Raw genomic sequence first — 18,031 nt, forward strand, 5'->3', positions numbered from 1 at the left:
GGGGCGTGCACAAGGCCTCGCACGAGGGTCACACATGGGGCTTATGGGGGATCCCACTGGGGAGGGGTGGGGGGCTCACAGGTGTGGGGGGGCACAAGGCCTTGCACGAGGGTTTGCATGGGTTCTCGCACCAGGGCTCAGGTGGGGGGGTGACATGGGGTCGCAGGAAGGTCACGGGGGGGGGGGGCGTCGCACCAGGGTCAGGTCAAGGTCACACGTGTCACCCGAACCCCCCCCCATGACCCCCCTTTGGCCTCCCGCCATCGGGGGCAGTCTCGGGGCCCCCGTGCAAGCCCCGCCCCTCCGGTGCAAGCTCCGCCTCCCTTCAGTACAAGCACCGCCCCCCGCTCCACCTCCCCGGGAGACAAGTGTGGCAGAGAGGCCGCCGCGCCGCCAGGCGGCGCACTCCCGCCTCCGCGCCCCCCCCTCCCCCTTTGTGATTGGCACTGCGGATAGCCAATGGGAGAGGTGGAAAATTCCAGAAGCGAGAGGGGGCTCGCGCCAATGGGCGGCCAGCGCCGGCAGTCGCGACCAACCGGCGCGCGGGGGCGGGCCCTTCCGCTGGCTTCCGGCGGGGAGGCGGGGCTGGAGGGAGGCGGGCACCGCTTTCCCTGTCGGCCAATGGGGAGGCGGGACTACAGCCGGCGGCCAATGGAAGTGCGCGCGGGGGCGGGCGGGCGGAGCCGGCGGCCAATGGGGCCCGGGAGGGCGGGGCGCGAGGTTTCTAGCAGCTTCCAGAAGGCGGCGCGTTAGCGGCGGGAGCGGAGCGGAGCCGGGCCGCCATGGAGGAGGTGGGCGGGGGCCGGGGGGGGTCCCGGAGGGGGGCGGAGAGGGCGTCTGGGGAGGCCCGGAGGGGGCTATGGGTTCCCCTCAGGGGATTTGGTCTCCCGGAGCGGGGCCGGGGAGGGGTCTGGGGAGGCCCGGAGGGGGGTTGAGGACCCGGAGCGGAGCTGGCGGGGTGGTCTGAGAGAAGATCGGGGGGTCCTTGAGGGGGCCTGGGTGGTTTCGGGGGGCTGGAGGTCCTGGAGGGAGGTGGAGAGGGGGGTCTAGGGGGGCCCCTGTGGTGTCTTGGCGAGCCCTGAGGGGGGCTGGGATCGCGGAGCAGGGCTGGGGGGGCCTGAGGGGATCGGGGGGTGTCTGGGGGGTCGGGGGGGGCCTTGAGGGCCTGGATGTGGAGGTGGAGAGGGGGTCTCTGGGGGGCCTGAGGGTGTTTGGGGTCCCGGAGCGGGCTGCGGGGAGCCTTGAAGGAGGGTGGGGATCCCTGGGGGCCCCCTTCATCTTCCTCACATTCTTCTCCTTTTCCTGCCCCCCCCCTCTTTTCTTCCTCCTCCGGCCCCTCCTCTTCTTCACTCCCCCTCGTGCCCCCCACGCTCCTCTTCCTTGCACCTTCATCTCTCCTGTGCTCCTTCACCTTCTTCCTCCTCGCACCCCTTTTTCTCTTTGCACCCACTTGCCTTCCTCATGCTCCTCTTCCTCCTCATGCCTCTCATCTTCCCCACACTCTCCTCCTCCTCCTGACCTCCAACGCTCGTGCCCCTCCTCCTCCTTGTGGCCCCCCACCTTTCTCATCCTCCTCCTCTTCCTCACACCTTCCTCTTCCTCATGCTCCTTCACGTTTTCCACGTGTCCCACCTCTCACACCCTCCTCTTCGTGCCCCCCCCATCTTCTCTTCATCGCACCTTCCTGCTCCTCGAGGGCCTTCATCCTTCTCCCACCTTTCTCCTCTCCCCTTCCTTGTCCCCCCTCTGCTCCTCCGCCTCCCCTTCTTCATGCCCCTCCTCTTCCTCACACCCCTTCCTCGTGCCTCCTATTCCTCACACCTTCCTCCTCCTCGTGCCCCTTCTCTTCTTCCTTGCCCCCTTCTCTTTCTCATGCCTTTCTCCTTCTTGTGGCCCTTCCTCTGCCTCACACCTTTCTTCTTCTTATGGTCCACCTCTTCTTTGCACCTTCCTCCTTCTTATGGCCCTTCATCTTCCTCCTACCTTTCTCCCCTTCCTCGCCCCCTCCTCCTCCTCTCTCCCTGTCCCCCCCCACCCCGACCTTGACAGGCACAGGAGCTGAAGGAGCGGGGGGAACCGGGCGCTGGCGGCGGGGGACGTGGTGGGGGCCGTACGCCATTACACGGCCGCCATCGCCCTGGATGGCCACAACCACGTCCTCTTCAGCAATCGCTCGGCTGCCTACGCCCGTCAGGGTGACTACGCCCGCGCCCTGGCCGATGCTTGCCGCACCCTTGAGCTGCGCCCCGACTGGGCCAAGGTGGGTGGGGGGGAGCACCCACATGTGCCCCCGGTTGTGTCAGCCCCAGGGGGCTCACCTTGCATCCCCCCCAAACCCAGGGGTACTCACGCAAGGCGGCGGCGCTGGAGTTCCTGCATCGCTTCGAGGAGGCCAAGGCGGCTTACGAGGAGGGGCTGAAGCACGAACCGGGCAACGCGCAGCTGAAGGAGGGGCTGAGGGGGGTGGAGGCACGGCTGGCTGGTATGGGGGGGCTGGGGAGGGGTCCTGGGGGGTTTGGGGGGCCAGGGAGGGGGTGCTGGAGGGGTTGAGCCTGGGAGAGGGGGTGGCGAGGAAGGCTGGATGCCCAGCTGATGGGGCTGCTTGGGCGTCCCAGAGTGGGTCTGGGGAGAGCTCTGAGACGTTTTGGGGTCCCAGGGAAGGGGTTTTGGGGCCCAGAGTCAGTCCAAGGGGGTCCCTGAGAGGTTTTAGGGGTCTCTGAGGGGGTCTGGGGTCCCGGGGAGGGGGTGCAGAGACGTTTTGGGGTGCAAGACTGGGTCTGGGGGGTCCCTGTGAGGGGTTTTGGGGGCCCTGAGAGGGTTTGGGGTCCCCAAGGAGGGTACAAAGGGTTTTGGGGGTGTCCCTGACACACCCTCATGGCCCCCCCCCCCCCCCCCCCCCCAGAGCGAAAGCTGCTGAACCCCTTCAGTGTGCCGGACCTGTACGGGCGGCTGGAGGGGGACCCCCGAACCCGGGCGCTGCTGGGGGACCCTGAGTACCGGCGGCTGCTGGAGCAGCTGCGCAGCCACCCGGCCCAGCTGGGCACGTCAGTGAGGGGGGACAGGATGAGATTTGGGGGGGCTGGGGGGTGCTGGGAAGGTTTAGGGGCCTTTGGGCAGGACTGGGGGGCTTTGCGATGGTTTTGGGGTGCTGGGGGCATTGGCAGAGGAGTGGGGGTGTTTAGGGCTGATTTTGGGGTGCTGGGGGGGGGTTATAGGGCAGGGCTGGGGGGGTTGGGGCAGGTTTTGGGCTGCTGGGGGGGTTCGGGGGGGGTTCATGCAGTTTTGGGGGCTGCTGGGTGACCCTGGGGGGCTTTACCCTAACTCTTTGTGTGTCAGGGTGGCTTATGGCTGGTTTTGGGGTGCTGGGGGATGTCAGAGCAAATCTGGGGGCACCAATTCCCCCCTGGGGGAGTTGGGGTGCAGATTTTGGGGTGCAGCCCCCCCAACCCCTCCCATCCCCCCAGGAAGCTGCAGGACCCCCGGGTGATGACGACCCTGAGCGTGCTGTTGGGGGTTGACCTGAGCGGGGCCGAGGAAGAGGAGGAGGCCCCTTCCCCACCCCCTCCACCCCCTCCCCAGCCCCCTGCCCAGCCCCCCCCCACCCCAGGAGCTCCCCGAAAACAAGAAGGAGGTGAGAGGGGGGGTTCCCCCAAAACCCAAGGGCAGGGTTGGGGAGGCATATGGGGGTGACTGGCTCCCCCAAACTCCAGGCGCAGCAGGAGAAGGAGCCAGGCAATGCTGCCTACAAGGGGAAGGAGTTATAGGGGGATACAGGACAGGTTTTGGGGTGCTGGGGGTGATTTTGGGGTGACCCGTCCCCCCCAAACCCCAGGCACAGAGGGAGAAGGAGCTGGGCAATGCCGCCTACAAGCGGAAGGAGTTCCCCACCGCCCTGGCTCACTACACACGTGCTGAGGAGCTGGACCCCACCAACATGACCTATGTCACCAACCAAGCAGGTGAGTGACCCTCAAACCCCCCCTGGAGCTCTGCAAATTTCCTGAGCCCCCCCAGATCGCCCTGAACCTCCTTTTTTCTCCCTGCTATAGCCGTCTACTTCGAGACGGGTGACTACAACCGGTGCCGAGAGCTGTGTGAAAAAGCCATCGAGGTGGGGCGGGAGAACCGGGAGGACTACAGGCAGATTGCTAAGTGAGTACAGCAGGATTTGGGGGGTTAAAAAAGAGGGTACACCCCCAGCACCCCTGTACCCCCAAAATCATCCCCGCAGGGCGTACGCTCGCATCGGGAACTCCTATCTGCGGGAGGAGCGGTACAAAGACGCCGTGAACTTCTACAACAAGTCGTTAGCTGAGCATCGCACGCCTGATGTGCTCAAGAAGTGTCAGCAGGTGATTTGGCGGGGTCTTGGGGGGGGGGGGGGGGTGTCAGAAAAGGAGATGCAGTCCCCCCGGACCCGCTGAACCCTAAATTTGGTGCTACAGGCAGAGAAGATCTTAAAGGAGCAGGAGCGGTTGGCCTACATTGACCCTGACCTGGCGCTGGAGGAGAAGAATAAAGGCAACGAGTGTTTTCAGAGAGGTAAAGGGGGGTCTTCAGGGGGTAGAAGGGCCCCCCCAGATCCTTGGTGACCCCCTGGTGTTGTGGCCCCCCCCAGGGGATTACCCCCAGGCCATGAAGCACTACAGCGAGGCCATTCGCCGCAACCCCCACGAGGCTCGGCTCTACAGCAACCGCGCCGCCTGCTACACCAAGCTGCTCGAGTTCCCTCTGGCCCTCAAGGTTTGGGGGGGGCTGGGGGGCTGGCTTGCGGGTGCAGGGGGCCGGTTTGGGGCTGCAGGGCTGGCTGGGGAGGGTCTTGGGGTTCTGGAGGGCACCACGGGGCTGGTTTGGGGGTTTTGGAGCATCTCTGACTCCCCCTGCTTCCCCCCCTGCCAGGACTGCGAGGAGTGCATCCGCCTGGAGCCCTCCTTCAGTGAGTGCACTGGGGGGGCTGCCCCTGGGGGGGCTGGTTCTGGGGTGCCCCCCCTTCCTCTGCCTGTATCCCCCCCTCCTCCTCTTCCTCCTCCTCCACCTGCCCCCCCCTCCTCCCCTGCCTGTCCCTCCTGCCCGTCCCTCTGCCCGCAGTCAAGGGCTACACCCGGAAGGCGGCGGCGCTGGAGGCCATGAAGGATTACAGCAAAGCCATGGACGTCTACCAGCGCGCCCTCGACCTCGATGCCACCTGTAAGGTGAGGGGGACACCCCGCCGCCCCCCGCCCCCCCCGTCCTGACAACCCCCACTGACCCCTTCCCTCCCTGCACCCCCAGGAGGCCGGGGAGGGCTACCAGCGCTGCCTGCTGGCGCAGTACAACAGGCAGGACAACCCCCGAGGAGGTGAAGCGCCGTGCCATGGCCGACCCCGAGGTGCAGCAGATCATGAGCGACCCTGCCATGCGCCTCATCCTGGAGCAGATGCAGAAGGACCCCCAGGCCCTCAGCGAGTGAGTGTCCCCGAGGTGTCCTCGGCCGTTGCTGGGGATCCCCGAGGCGTTACGGGGCATTGCCAGCTGCCCACGGTGCTCGCCAAGCATCCGTGAGGGTGCCCAGAGCCCTCCTGGAGCTCGCGGGGGCTCCCCAAGGTGTCACCGGGTGTCCCCGAGGCGCTACGGGGCATTGCTAGCTGCCCCACAGCACTCGCCAAGCATTGGTGAGGGTGCCCAGAGCTCTCCTGGAGCTTGCGGGGGCTCCCCGAGGTGTCACTGGGTGTCCCCAAGGCATTATGAGGCATTGCTAGCTGCCCCACAGCACTCGCCAAGCATTGGTGAGGTTGCCCAGAGCCCTCCTGGAGCTCGCGGGGGCTCCCCGAGGCACTACGGGGCATTGCTAGCTGCCCCACAGCACTTGCCAAGCATTCATGAGGGTGCCCAGAGCCCTCCTGGAACTCATGGGGGCTCCCCGAGGTGTCACCGGGTTGTCCCCAAGGTGTTGCGGAGTGTTACTGGCTACCCGGTGACCCTTGCCGAGTCCTTGGGGGACTCCTGGAGCCCTCCCAGAGCTGGCGGGGGCGGGGGGGTGTCCCTGATGTGGCATGGGCTATACCAAAAATGTCAGAGCGTGTCCCTGACGCGTCAGGGAGTGTCACGGCGTGTCCCCAACATGTCACGGGCAGTTAGAAGGTGTCCCTGATGTGATGGGTGTCACGGGGTGTCCTTAATGTGACAGGGAGAACTCGTGACACGCCAGGGACTCCCCTCGCATGCGTGTCCCTGGCATGTCACGGGGTGTCCCCAACATGTCCTGAGGTGTGGGGGGAGGTCCCCACGTGTCAGGGGGTGTCCTCCAGTACATCGGAGGCGTCCCAGGGATCCATCCCAGGCCACCGCCCAGCCCCTGCTTTGTCCCTCTGCCTGCCCTGGTGTCCCCTGCAGCCACAGGGGGTCCTTGGGGTGCCTGTCCCCACTGCCGTGGGGGGGTACCTCTGTCCCCCCTGACCCCCTTGTTCCCCGCCCCTCCCCAGGCACCTGAAGAACCCCGTCATCGCCCAGAAGATCCAGAAGCTGATGGACGTGGGGCTGATCGCCATCCGGTGACGTCACCCCCCTGTCCCCCCCCCCAGGGACCCCCGACCCCCTGGGGACACGGGTGTGGGGGGTCCCAGGGGGGTCGGGGGGTGCTGCCCCTCCCACCCCCCCATCTTGTGTTGGTTGTGGGGGGCCGTGACCCCCAATAAAGAGCGGAGCAGTTGCCAGGGTTGGCCTCTGTGGGGGGGAGGTGGGGGGCCCAAACGTCTGGGTCCCCTATGGGGGGGATATGGGGGACCTAGATTTCTGGGTGCTAGGGGACAGACCAAACGCCCGGGGGGTGGGAAGTGGGGGGCCCGAACGCCTGGGTTCCCCCCGGTGTCGTGGGCGGGGGGGAACTTGAGGGGCAGCGGGAAGCATGGGTGCCCTTCTCCGGAGGGGCAGCTGAGGCTGGGAGCTCAGCTGAGGGGCAGGGCCGGGGGGTCTCCCCCCATCGGGGACCGGGCGCCCCGGTCCCGTAGCCGCCAGCGGGCGCGAGGGCGCAGGGGACGCGGGCATCCGGGCCGCGCGGCTCCTCCCCGCTCGACTTCCTCTGCGGTGGCAGCAGGGATCGGGGGCGGCGTGGGGGGAGCCCGGGCGTCCGGGGCCCCTTCCCTCTTGTGGGGTGGAGCGGCGGGGCGGGAAGGGAGCCGGGCGCCGGGGCGATGGCAGGGCTGAAGACGGCGAGCGGGGAGGCCATCGACGGCTCCTTCGAGCTGCAGGTGGAGGTGGAGGAGGGCGATGCCGTGGGGCAGGCCGGCAGCCCCCCGGCAGCCCCCCGCACCCTCGCCCTCCGCGTCACCGGGGACCTCCACGTCGGCGGCCTCATGCTCCTCATCGTGGAGACTGTTGGTGAGCGATCCACGGCAGGACGGGCGGACCCGGGACCCGCTTCTCTGGGCCCCGTGTCCCGGGAAGGACCCAGGCGTCCGGGCCCCACAACTCCAGGGCCCATGGGGAAGGACCCCGGCGTCTGGGCTCGGCTTCTGTGGGCCCCATGGGGAAGGACCCCAGCGTCCGGGCCCCACAAGTCTAGGACCCATGGGGAAGGACCCCAGCAACTGGGCCCAGCTTCTCTGGGCCCCATGGGGAAGGACCCCGGCATTGGGGCCCCACAACTCTAGGACCGATGGGGAAGGACCCCAGCGTCCAGGCCCCACGGGGAAGGACCTAGGTGTCCAGGCCCCACAAGTCTAGGACCCACGGGGAAGGACCCAGGCGTCCAGGCCCCACAAGTCTAAGACCCATGGGGAAGGACCCCGGCATCGGGGCCCCACAACTCTAGGACCGATGGGGAAGGACCCCGCCGTCCAGGCCCCATGAGGAAGGACCTAGGCGTCCAGGCCCCACAAGTCTAGGACCCATGGGGAAGGACCCAGGCGTCCAGGCCCCACGGGGAAGGACCCCGGTGTCTGGGCCCGGCTTCTCTGGGCCCCATGGGGAAGGACCCCGGCATCGGGGCCCCACAACTCTAGGACCGATGGGGAAGGACCCCAGCGTCCGGGCCCCACAAGTCTAGGACGCATGGGGAAGGACCCTGGCGTCTGGGCCCCCCCGCCGTGGGCATCACGCGGTGCTGAGTGGTAGGGGCAGGGTCCGGCCCTGGGGGGAGCCCAGACGGGGGTTCCCCCACTTCCGTGTGATCCCCCCCCGACATCACCCCCGCACACACTTCCGTGTCACCCCACTGTCACCCCCTGGCCGGGACGATAAGGGAACCGCGGGATATAAGTAGCCGCGGGTGTGGGCCCGGGATGCCCGGGTCCTGCCTGTGCCCACCCCTGGTGGCCCACAGCCCCCTGATCCCCCCCCGTCGTGGTTTGGGGGTACAGCGAGACCCCCCCTTAGCACCCGCTCTAGCACCTTGTAACCACCCTATAGCCCCCCATAACCCCGCCGGTGCCCCCCAGGGGTGCAGCGGGACTGGTCAGACCACGCGCTGTGGTGGGCGCAGCGGCGGCAGTGGCTCCTGCGCCCCGGGCGCACCCTGGATGCTCTGGGGGTGGGGGGGGGACGCCCGGCTCCGCTTCGCCCCCCAACACCGACCCCTGCGCCTGCGCCTGCCCAACCGCCGCCGCCTCCGCCTGCGCCTCTCCTTCGCCCAGCCCCTGGCCCACGTCGTCGCACAGGCCTGCCGCCTGCTCGGTGGGGGATTGGGGGGTCTGGGGAGCCACGGGGGGGGGGGACATCGGGGTCCTTTGGGGTCCATTGGAGGGGCTGGGGGGGGAGGTGATGGAGGCGGCCGGGGGGGGGGCATTGGTGGGGTCTGGAGGGCCATTGGAAGGGTCTGGGGAGGTGATCAGGGTCTACAGGAAGGCTCTGGGTGCCAATGGGGGGGTCATTGGGGTCCATTGGAGGGGCTAGAGGGGTGTGGGAGGTGACAGAGGGGGTCGGGGGGGGGGGGCGTTGGTGGGGTGTGGAGGGCCATTGGAAGGGTCTGGGGGGGTGATCGGGGTCTATGGGAAGGTTCTGGGTGCCAATGGGGGGGTCACTGGAGGGCTGGAGGGGCATTGGGGTCCTCTGGGGTCCATTGGAGGGGCTGGGGGGGGTGGGAGGTGACAGAGGGGGGGCATTGGAAGGGTCTGGGGGTGATTGGGGGGCCACTGGAGAATGATGGTGGGGTTTGGGGGGGGTCTGGGGGGCCATAGGGGTGCTGGGGGGGTGCCGCTGTGACCTGGGGGGGTCCCGCTGTGACCTGGGAGTGTCGCAGGGATCCGTCACCCCGAAGAGCTGTCCCTGCTGCGGGCCGCCCGAGGAGGAGGAGGAGGGAGAGGGGAGGAAGGGCAGTGCCAGCCCCCCCTCCTCAGACTTCGACCTCAGCCACCTCTTGCTGCCCCCCGGTGAGGGTGAGTGTGCGGGGGGGGGGCAAGTGTGCAAGGGGCCGGCTGGACACCCCCCTTGTGCGAGTCACCCTCCTGCGAGCCTGCCTGGTGCAAATCCCCACACCACTTGTGCAAGCTCCCCCCATGACCCTCGTGCAAATGCTATCCACGTGCTTGTGCCCCCCGGTGCAAGCCCCGTGCCCTCCCCCCGCAGGCGAGGAGGGGGCCGGGGCCGGAGCCCCTCCCCCACCTGCCCCCCGGCTGCTACCGGCTGCTGGTGGCCCCTCGGGGGGGGCTGGGCCCCGCCGCCCCCCCCGGCCCCCCCGCGGGAACCCTCTGCTGCGCCGCACCCGCCTGCACGCCCGGTACGGGGCGGGGGGGGGGGGGGGCAGCCGTGGGGTGTTGGGGTACGGGGGGGGGGCAGTTGGGGGGGCAGCCGTGGGGCAGTTGGGGTACGGGGGGGCAGCCATGGGGCAGTTGGGGTACGGGGGCAGCCATGGGGCAGTTGGGGTATGGGGGGGCAGTTGGGGGGCAGCCGTGGGGCAGTTGGGGTATGGGGGGGCAGTTGGGGGGCAAGCCGTGGGGCAGTTGGGGTACGAGGGGGCAGCCATGGGGCAGTTGGGCTATGGGGGGGCAGTTGGGGGGCAGCCGTGGGGCAGTTGGGGTGGGTGAGGGCAGGTTGGGGGGGCAGTTGGGGTATGGGGGGGCAGTTGGGGTACGGGGGGGGCAGCCGTGGGGTAGCTGGGGTACGGGGGGCAGTTGGGTCAGTGTGTAGAGACCCCCCCCTGCAGGTGGCTGGACTCCTCGCGCTCGCTGCTGGAGCAGGACGTGGCTGACGATGAGGAGCTGCTGCTGCGCTTCAAGTACCACTGCTTCCTCGACCTCGACCCCCAGGTACCCCACAACACCCCAAAAACCGCCCCCCCAACCCCCCCATTCCCTTGATCTCGACCCACATGCACCCCCTGAGTCCCCCCAACCCTCCCCCTACCCGCTCCTGGACCCCCAAATACCCCCTGGGACCACCCAGTCCTCCCCAGGTCCCTCCCCCTCATCCCTAAATATCCCCCTGGGACCCCCCCCAAACCCCTTCCTGGGCCCCCAAGCCCCCCCTTAGCGTGCCCCCCCATTGTCCCCCCCCAGCGGGACAGGCTGCGCCTGGCCCTGCTGTACGAACAGGCGCGCTGGGCTCTGCTGACCGAGGAGATCGACTGCACCGAGGAGGAGATGATGCTCTTCGCCGCCCTGCAGGTACCCCAACAACCCCCCGTGTCCCAAATCACCCATGGACACCCCCCCCAACACCCCCCAACCCCCTGGGACCCCCCCCCAGACCCTCCTGGATCCCCACAGACCCCCCAAAACCCCTATATAACCCCCCAAACACCCTTGGATGCCCCACAAACACCCCTGGATTCCCCCAAACCCCCCGCATATCCTCTCTGGACCCCCAAAACGCCCACATACCCCCTCTGCACCCACCCCCAAAACATCCATAGATCCCCTGGATGCCCCCCAAAACCCCCAGACCCCTCAAAACCCCCCCAAAACTTCCTGGACCCCCATAGACACCCCAAACATCCACAGGCACCCCCCTAAAGTCCCTGGACCCCCAGACACACCCAGTGCCCCCAAATACTCACTCCCCCCGGGACCCCCCCACCCCCCAGTCCCTAAATTTCCCCCCTGGAACCCCCAAATCCCCCCCCCCAGGACAGCCAAGCACCCCCCCCACACCCCTGGGGTCCCCTTAATCCCCCCCATTGCCCCCCCCGGGACCCCCCCAGCTCCCTGCAGCTGTGGGGGCCACCTGACAACCCCCCCCCCACCCCCCCAGTACCACATCGACGAGGTGGGGGGCAGCGGGGAGCCAGGCGGGGCCGGGGAGGGCGACGAGGTGGACGACCTGGATGCCGCCCTCAGCAACCTGGAGGTGAAACTGGCGGGGGGCATCTGAGCCCCCTGGCCCACTGGTGAGACTGGGAGGGGCTCTTCTGGCCCCACTGGGGGGGCTGGGAGGGACTGGGGTGACTCTGGCTACGCTGAGGGGGACTGGGAGGGACCGGAGGGCACTGGGAGGGACTGGGGGTGCCCTTCAGGCCCCACTGGGGGCACTGGGGGGGGCTTCCCTGGCCCCAGGGGGATACAGTGGGTTGTACTGGGAGTCACTGGGGCTGGGTGTCCCCAGGAGGAGCTCACCACCGTCCCCGAGCTGGCGGAGGAGCTGGAGATCTACAGGTACCCCCCAATGCCTGGGACCCCCCCGGACGCCCGGGTCCCCGAGTGACGTGTGGGGCCCAGATACCTGCATCCCTGGGGGTCCGTGGGGGTGGGGGTCCGGGTGCCTGGGTCCCCCCCCGACGCCTGGGTCCCCCCAGGCCCCGCAAGCTGACCCTGCGGGGGTTCCGCCCCACCTGGGCCGTGCTGAAGGAGACGTCGCTCTCGTATGGCCGCAGCCCCCCAGTCCCGGGGGAGCCCCTGCAGCAGCTCAACCTCAGGGGTGAGACCCCCGAACACCGCCCGGACACACCAAACGCCTCCTGGGACCCCCCAGGCACCCCCAAATCCCCCTTAGACACTCCCCAAACCCCTCCTGGGACCCCCGAATCCCGCTGAGACAACCCCCAAACCCCTTCTGGGACCCCTAAATCCCCTGAGACACCCCCAAAACCCCTCCTGGGACCCCCCAGCACCCCCAAATCCCCCTGAGACACCCCCAAACCCCTCCTGGGACCCCCCGGGACCCCCAAATCCCCCTTAGACACTCCCCAAACCCCTCCTGGGACCCCCCAGGACCCCCAAATCCCCCTTAGACACTCCCCAAACTCCTCCTGGGACCCCCTGGGACCCCCAAATCCCCCTGAGACACCCCCAAACCCCTCCTGGGACCCCCCAGCACCCCCAAATCCCCCTGAGACATCCCCAAACCCCTCCTGGGACCCCCCAGCACCCCCAAATCCCCCTGAGACACCCCCAAACCCCTCCTGGGACCCCCAAATCCCCCGAGACACCCCCAAACCCCTCCTGGGACCCCCCGGGACCCCCAAATCCCCCTTAGACACTCCCCAAACCCCTCCTGGGACCCCCCGGGACCCATAATCCCCCTGAGACACCCCCCCAACCCCATCCTGGGACCCCTGAGACCCCCCCCCACCTCCACAGGGCCCCAATCTGGGCAGAAGGCAGGGGGTTGTCATGGATGCTGGGGTCCCCTGAACTCCCGGGTCCCCCCCTAGGCTGTGAGGTGACCCCCGACGTGGACGTGGGGGCACAGAAGTTTTGCATCAAACTGCTGGTGGCGGCACCCGAGGGAATGAGCGAGATCCAGCTGCGCTGCCGCGATGTGAGTGGGGCGGCCGTGGGGCTGGGGAGCTGCCGTGGGGCCAGGGGACTGCCTGTGGGCGGTGGGGGGGCTGCCAGGGGCTGGGGAGCCGCTGTGGGACTAAGGGGTTTCTGTGGGGCCAGGGGGCTGCCGTGGGGCTGAGGACTATGGGGGACTCCCAAGAACTATGGGGTCCCCCACGGGGTAGTGGGGTGTTGGGGGGGGGGTGTGCCAGCTGAATGTAGGGGGACCTGGGGGATCTGACACCCCCCCCCACCCCGTCAACCCCCAGTATGTCCACTGGATAATGGGATGCTGGGGGGGGGGGGGTGCGGGGACTTCGGGGGGGGTCCTGGGGGCATTTGGGGGGGCAGAGTGTTTGGGGGGAGTCGCAGGGGGTTTTGGGGGTTCACAGGGGTCTGACACCCCCCCCCCCCACCGCCCAGTATGTCCACTGGATAATGGGATGCTGGGGAGGGGGTTGGGGGGTCCCAGGGGGTTTTGGGGGTTCCCAGGGGTCTGACCCCCTGCCGTGCCCCCCCCCAGGCCCCCCAGTACGCGCGCTGGGTGGCCGGGTGCCGCCTGGCCTCCCGCGGGCGCTCGCTGGCGGACGCCTCCTTTGGGGCAGAGGCGCGGGGGGTGCTGGGGGTCCTGGGGCTGCAGCCTGGGGGGGGCCCCTCGCTGCCCCCCACCGCCCCCGGGGCCACCCAGCGCCCACCCCCGGACCCCCGGGTGCTCCTGGCCCCCCGCTTCCAGCGCAAAGTCAAGGCCAAACAGGTAACGGACCCCCACCTGACCCATAGCCCCCCCCCCCCCCCCCCGAGCCCCACAGGGATCCCCGGCCCCATAGGCCCTCCCCAGCCCACCTTCTTCCCCCCAGCTGCTCCCATAGATCCTGGGGAGCCCCCCAGCCCCTCTCTGCACCCCAGCCCCTCTCTGCACCCCAAATCCTGCCCCCAACCCCTCTCTGCCCCCCAACCCCTCTCTGCCCCCCAGCCCCTCTCTGCACCCCAGCCCTTCTCTGCACCCCAAATCCTGCCCCCAACCCCTCTCTCCTGCTCTGCCCCCAGCCCCTCTCTGCACCCCAAATCCTGCCCCCAACCCCTCTCTGGCCCCCCAACCCCTCTCTGCACCCCCAGCCCCTACTCTGCACCCCAAAGCCTGGCCTCTCGCAAACCCCAAATCCTTGCCCCCAACCCCTCTCCTGGCCCCCCAACCTCTCTGTGCCCAGCCCCTCTTCTGCAAACCACCCAAATCCTGCCCCCAACGCCCTCTCTGCCCCCAGCCCCTCTCTGCCCCCAAATCCTGCCCCCAACCCCCTCTCTGCCCCCCAGCCCCTCTCTGCACCCCAAATCCTGCCCCCAACCCTCTCTGCCCCCCAGCCCCTCTCTGCCCCCCCACCCCTCTCTGCCCCCAACCCCTCTCTGCCCCCCAGCCCCTCTCTGCCCCCGAACCCCTGCCTCACACTCGCCCCCACTGGTGCTCCGCATCCTGGAGGTCCTCCACCGCGTGGGGGCGCTGTCGCCGGCGCAGGCCCGGCTCCGCTTCCTGGAGGCCTGGAGGGCGCTGCCCGCTTCGGCCTGGCCTACTTCCTCGTGCGGTAGGGTAGTGGGACTGGGAGGGGATGGGGAGGCACTGGGAGGCACTGGGAATGGGTTGGGAAGCTCTGGGAGGCACTGGGCAGCGCAGGGAGGGGATGGGAGGCACTGGGAATGGGTTGGGGAGCTCTGGGAAGCACTGGGCAGCATAGGGAGGGGATGGGGAGGCACTGGGAATGGGTCAAGAAGCTCTGGGAGGCACTGGGCAGCACAGGGAAGGGATGGGGCGTTAGTGGGAGGCACTGGGAATGGGTTGGGAGCTCTGGGAGGCGCTGGGCAGCACAGGGAGGGGATGGGGCGTTACTTGGGAGGCACTGGGAGAGACCCAGGGATGGGGGGACACCCAGGCGGGCCGGCGGAACCCAGGTGTCCGGCGCAGGTTCAAGGGCAGCCGCCGGGACGAGGTGTTGGGCGTCGGCCCCTCCCGGCTGCTCCGGCTGGATCCCGGCACCGGCAGCGTCACCCGTGCCTGGCGGTACAGCGCCCTGCGCCAGTGGAACGTCAACTGGGACACCCAGCAGGTACTGGGGGGGGCTGGGAGGGACAGGGAGTGGACGATGGGTGGGGCTGGGAGGGACTGGGAAATGGACTGGGAGGTATTGGGGGGGGACTGGGAGAGACTGGAGGTTCTGGGGAGGTGACAGCCAGGGGTTCCCTCCTGCGCCCGACCCCAGGTCCCCCCCAGACACCTGGGTCCCTTGGGGTGTATGGGGGGGGTCGGGGTGCCCGGAGGCCTGGGCCCCCCCCGGACGCCTCGCTCCCTGCAGGTGACGCTGGAGCTGGAGGGGGAGGTGACGCTGGCGCTGTGCGTGCTGTCGGCCCCGTGCCAGGCGCTGCACGAGTTCCTGGGGGGGTACCTGTGCCTGGGGGGGCGGCAGCCGGGGCAACCCCTCGACCTCCGCCTGTTCCACAAGCTGACAGGGGGGCAGGAGCCCCTCTGAGACCCCTCGCGCGAGGGGTCCCCCGCGACGTCGGCGCCGGCCTCGGACCCCCACCACCGCTACAACACCCCCCACTCCGAGCACTTGTGCACCACCCCCTCTCATGCGAGGCGCTCGCGCAAGGCACTTGTGCGACGCTTGTGAACGGCGGTCACGGCGGTGAATGGTTTAATGGCTTCTGCTGGGCACCAGGGTCCTCGTGCGAGGGCCTCTCACCCCCCGTCCTCGTGCAAGGGCCCCTCCAGTGGCAGCAGACACCCTGGGGGCGGGGGGGGGGGGCAATAAAGCAGCTGTTACCATGGCAACAGGGCCTGGATGCCTGGGTCTGTTTTTTTGGGGGTGGGGGTAGCAGGGTCTGGGATGCATGGGTGCCTTGGGGTGGGAGTTGCATTGCCTGGAACCTGGGTGTCGTCCCCCCCCCCCCCACTCCTGGGTCCCCCCCCCGGACATGCGGGATCCCCCCCGAAATTGCAGATCCCCCCCCCCAGACACCTGGGTCCCCCCCACAATCGTGGGTCCCACCCTGAACTGCTTGTCCCCCCTGGACACCTGGGTCCCCCCCAGAATCGCGGGTCCCCCCCAAACCCTGGGTCCCCCCCCAGAATCGGGGGTCCCCCCCCAAACTCCGGGGTCCTCACGGTGTGGCCGCAGCTGCAGGACGTAGAGGAAATATTTTGGGGGGAGTCGCCCCCCGGCGTCCCCCGGCGTCAGGATCACCCCGTTGGCTGAGCGGAAAAAAGGGGATCCCCTCTGCGGGGGGGGCGGGGGGGGGGTCAGCTGGACGCCTGCACACCCCCACCCCCCCCCCAGACACCTGGGTCCCCACTAACCCGCCAGTGCCCGGGGGCCGTCGATGATGATGGCGATCTCCGAATCCAGCCTCATCCCTGCGAGGGATTGGAATTCGGGGGGGGGGGGTGTCAGGGGTGCCCGGATGCGGGGGTTCCCCCAGGATTGGGGTGCCCGGACGCTGGGGACCTCACCGCTGCGCACACCGGGGTCCCCGGGGAGGCCGGGTGCCAGGTGGATGTGGGTGCGCCCCATGGGTGCCAGCCCCCCGGCACGGATGGGGGGCCAGAGGCGGCGGCGGGTGCCGTGGGCCAGGGTGGGGGGCAACGCCTCGGGGGTCCGCAGGGGCGTCAGCTCCAGCGCCGGCACCTGGGACCCCCAGAAACACCGTGGGACCCCCAAGATCCTTGGAACCCCCAAGGTTCCCCTGTGGGACACGAGGACCCCCAAATCCCACCCCAGATAGCCAAGAGCCCCCTCTGGGACACCCCAATCCCCCAGCGATGCTCAGGTCCCCCCTCTGGAGCCCCCCAAATCGCCCCAGGACCCAAGATCCCTCTCTAGAGCCCCCCCAGGACCCTCAAATCCCCTTGGGACTCCCAAATCCCCTTGGAGCACCCCAGGGACCCCAAGTCCCCCTGGGCGCCCCCAAGCCCCACCTCTGGAGCATCCCAAATCCCCCTGGGACCCCTAAATCCCTCTCTAGAGTGCCCCAGGGACCCCAAACCCCCCTGGGACCCCCCCAAGCCCACCCTCTGGGGACTCCCCAGGCCCCCTCACCTGCAGGGAGTGCCCCTGGTTGGCACGGATGCGCAGGGGGTTGGGGCGCAGGGCGAAGCGTCCCTTGGGGTCCGCGGCCACCAGCCGCCGCAAATCCTCCTCCGAGACCCCCGCGAAGCGCGGCAAGCCGCAGCAGGGCCCCACCTCGGCAAAGCCATCTGTGCCCCCAAACCCCCCCCCCCCCGTCACCGGGGACCCAGGCATCTGGGGTGGCCTGGGGGTGGGGGTCCCAGGCGCAACTTGGGGGAGGTCCTGGGGCTGGTTTGAGGTGCCAGGGTGGTTAAGGGGTCCCGGGGGCATCTGGGGGGGGTCCTGGGGGGGGTTGTTCGGGGTCCTGGGGCAGTTGGGGGTCCCAGGTGGGTCATGGGGGTCGGCGGGGGACATGAGGGACCCAGGGAGCAGCTGAGGGGCTGGAGGGGGAATTGGGGAGGGGGGGGGGCGTGTCCCACAGCTCCTCCCCGGGGTCCGAGGGGCTCTTGGCGGGGGGGGGGGGGGGGGGGGGGGTCACAGGTGGGTCCGTACGGGCAGCTGGGGGGGGGGGGGGGGGGGGGGGGCACACACGCACCCGGCCCCATGGGCAGCCCCACGGCCGCGGCCCCATGGCGTAGGACGTAGCTCAGCGCCTTCGACAGCCCCACGGACGGGTCCTGCGGCGGCGGGGGGGGGCCGTACGCCTGCATGTCGTGTCCCCCCCCACCTTGGGGTCCCCCCGGCACTCCCGGTTGTCCATGTCGCCGTCGCCCCCCCCCCCCCCCCCCCCCCCCCCCCCCCCCCCGCACTCCCGGGTGTCCGTGTCGTCCCCCCCCCCCTACTCCCGGGTGTCCGTGTCCCGTCCCCCCCCCCCCCCCCCGGGTGTCCGTGTGTTCCCCCCCGCACTCCCGGGTGTCCGTGTACCCCCGCACTCCCGGGGCCCGTGTGTCGTCCCCCCCCCCCCGCACTCCCGGGTGTCCGTGTCTGTGTCTCCCCCCCCCCCGCACTCCCGGGTGTCCGTGTCTGTGTCCCCCCCCCCGCACTCCCGGGTGTCCGTGTGGTCCCCCCCCGCACTCCCGGGGGCCCGTGTGTCGTCCCCCCCGCACTCCCGGGTGTCCGTGTGTCCCCCCCGCACTCCCGGGGCCCGTGTGTCGTCCCCCCCGCACTCCGGGTTGTCCGTGTGTGTTCCCCGCCGCACTCCCGCCGCCCAACCCCAACCTCCTCCCGCCGCCCGATGCCGCCGCCGCCGGGCGGCGCCCGCGCCCTCCCCGTCGGCCATGCGCCGCCACGTGACCACGCCCTCTC

At 69.5% G+C, this 18,031-nt stretch overlaps 3 protein-coding genes across 4 annotated transcripts; 2 read left to right on the forward strand and 1 right to left on the reverse strand.

The window, feature by feature from the left end:
• The first annotated feature begins 223 nt into the window (after window positions 1-223).
• STIP1 (stress induced phosphoprotein 1) lies at window positions 224-6,688 on the forward strand. Its single transcript, XM_030006787.2, is given in 18 exon segments — window positions 224-769; window positions 771-791; window positions 2,050-2,070; window positions 2,072-2,260; window positions 2,341-2,482; window positions 2,903-3,044; window positions 3,465-3,591; window positions 3,593-3,631; window positions 3,833-3,959; window positions 4,050-4,152; window positions 4,232-4,352; window positions 4,446-4,542; window positions 4,619-4,743; window positions 4,900-4,936; window positions 5,089-5,192; window positions 5,272-5,325; window positions 5,327-5,445; window positions 6,462-6,688. Coding segments are annotated over 18 exon segments (2,172 nt in total). The 5' UTR covers window positions 224-238; the 3' UTR covers window positions 6,535-6,688.
• Window positions 6,689-7,084: 396 nt separating this feature from the next.
• LOC115338280 (fermitin family homolog 3-like) lies at window positions 7,085-15,492 on the forward strand. The gene is given in 17 exon segments (XM_041121913.1): window positions 7,085-7,356; window positions 8,415-8,509; window positions 8,511-8,649; window positions 9,207-9,350; window positions 9,541-9,691; window positions 10,118-10,220; window positions 10,470-10,577; window positions 11,164-11,274; window positions 11,276-11,299; window positions 11,515-11,564; window positions 11,705-11,826; window positions 12,563-12,669; window positions 13,195-13,425; window positions 14,125-14,218; window positions 14,221-14,248; window positions 14,626-14,767; window positions 15,014-15,492. Coding segments are annotated over 17 exon segments (2,010 nt in total). The 5' UTR covers window positions 7,085-7,169; the 3' UTR covers window positions 15,188-15,492.
• On the reverse strand, window positions 15,339-17,474 carry TRPT1 (tRNA phosphotransferase 1). 2 transcript variants are annotated; one of them, XM_030006793.2, is made up of 6 exons: window positions 17,322-17,474; window positions 16,757-16,914; window positions 16,183-16,345; window positions 16,018-16,074; window positions 15,826-15,937; window positions 15,339-15,446 (listed from the first exon to the last, which is right to left on the reverse strand). In XM_030006793.2, exons 1-6 carry the CDS (start codon window positions 17,434-17,436, stop codon window positions 15,356-15,358), a joined length of 696 nt encoding a protein of 231 aa, XP_029862653.1. In that variant the 5' UTR covers window positions 17,437-17,474; the 3' UTR covers window positions 15,339-15,355. The 2 variants fall into 2 exon arrangements, with proteins under 2 accessions (XP_029862653.1, XP_029862652.1); XM_030006792.2 differs by having other exon boundaries at window positions 16,171-16,345; window positions 17,322-17,472.
• Window positions 17,475-18,031: the final 557 nt, after the last annotated feature.

This window comes from Aquila chrysaetos, unplaced genomic scaffold (assembly GCF_900496995.4).
Source record: "Aquila chrysaetos chrysaetos unplaced genomic scaffold, bAquChr1.4, whole genome shotgun sequence".
In the NCBI taxonomy this organism is placed as follows: domain Eukaryota; kingdom Metazoa; phylum Chordata; class Aves; order Accipitriformes; family Accipitridae; genus Aquila; species Aquila chrysaetos.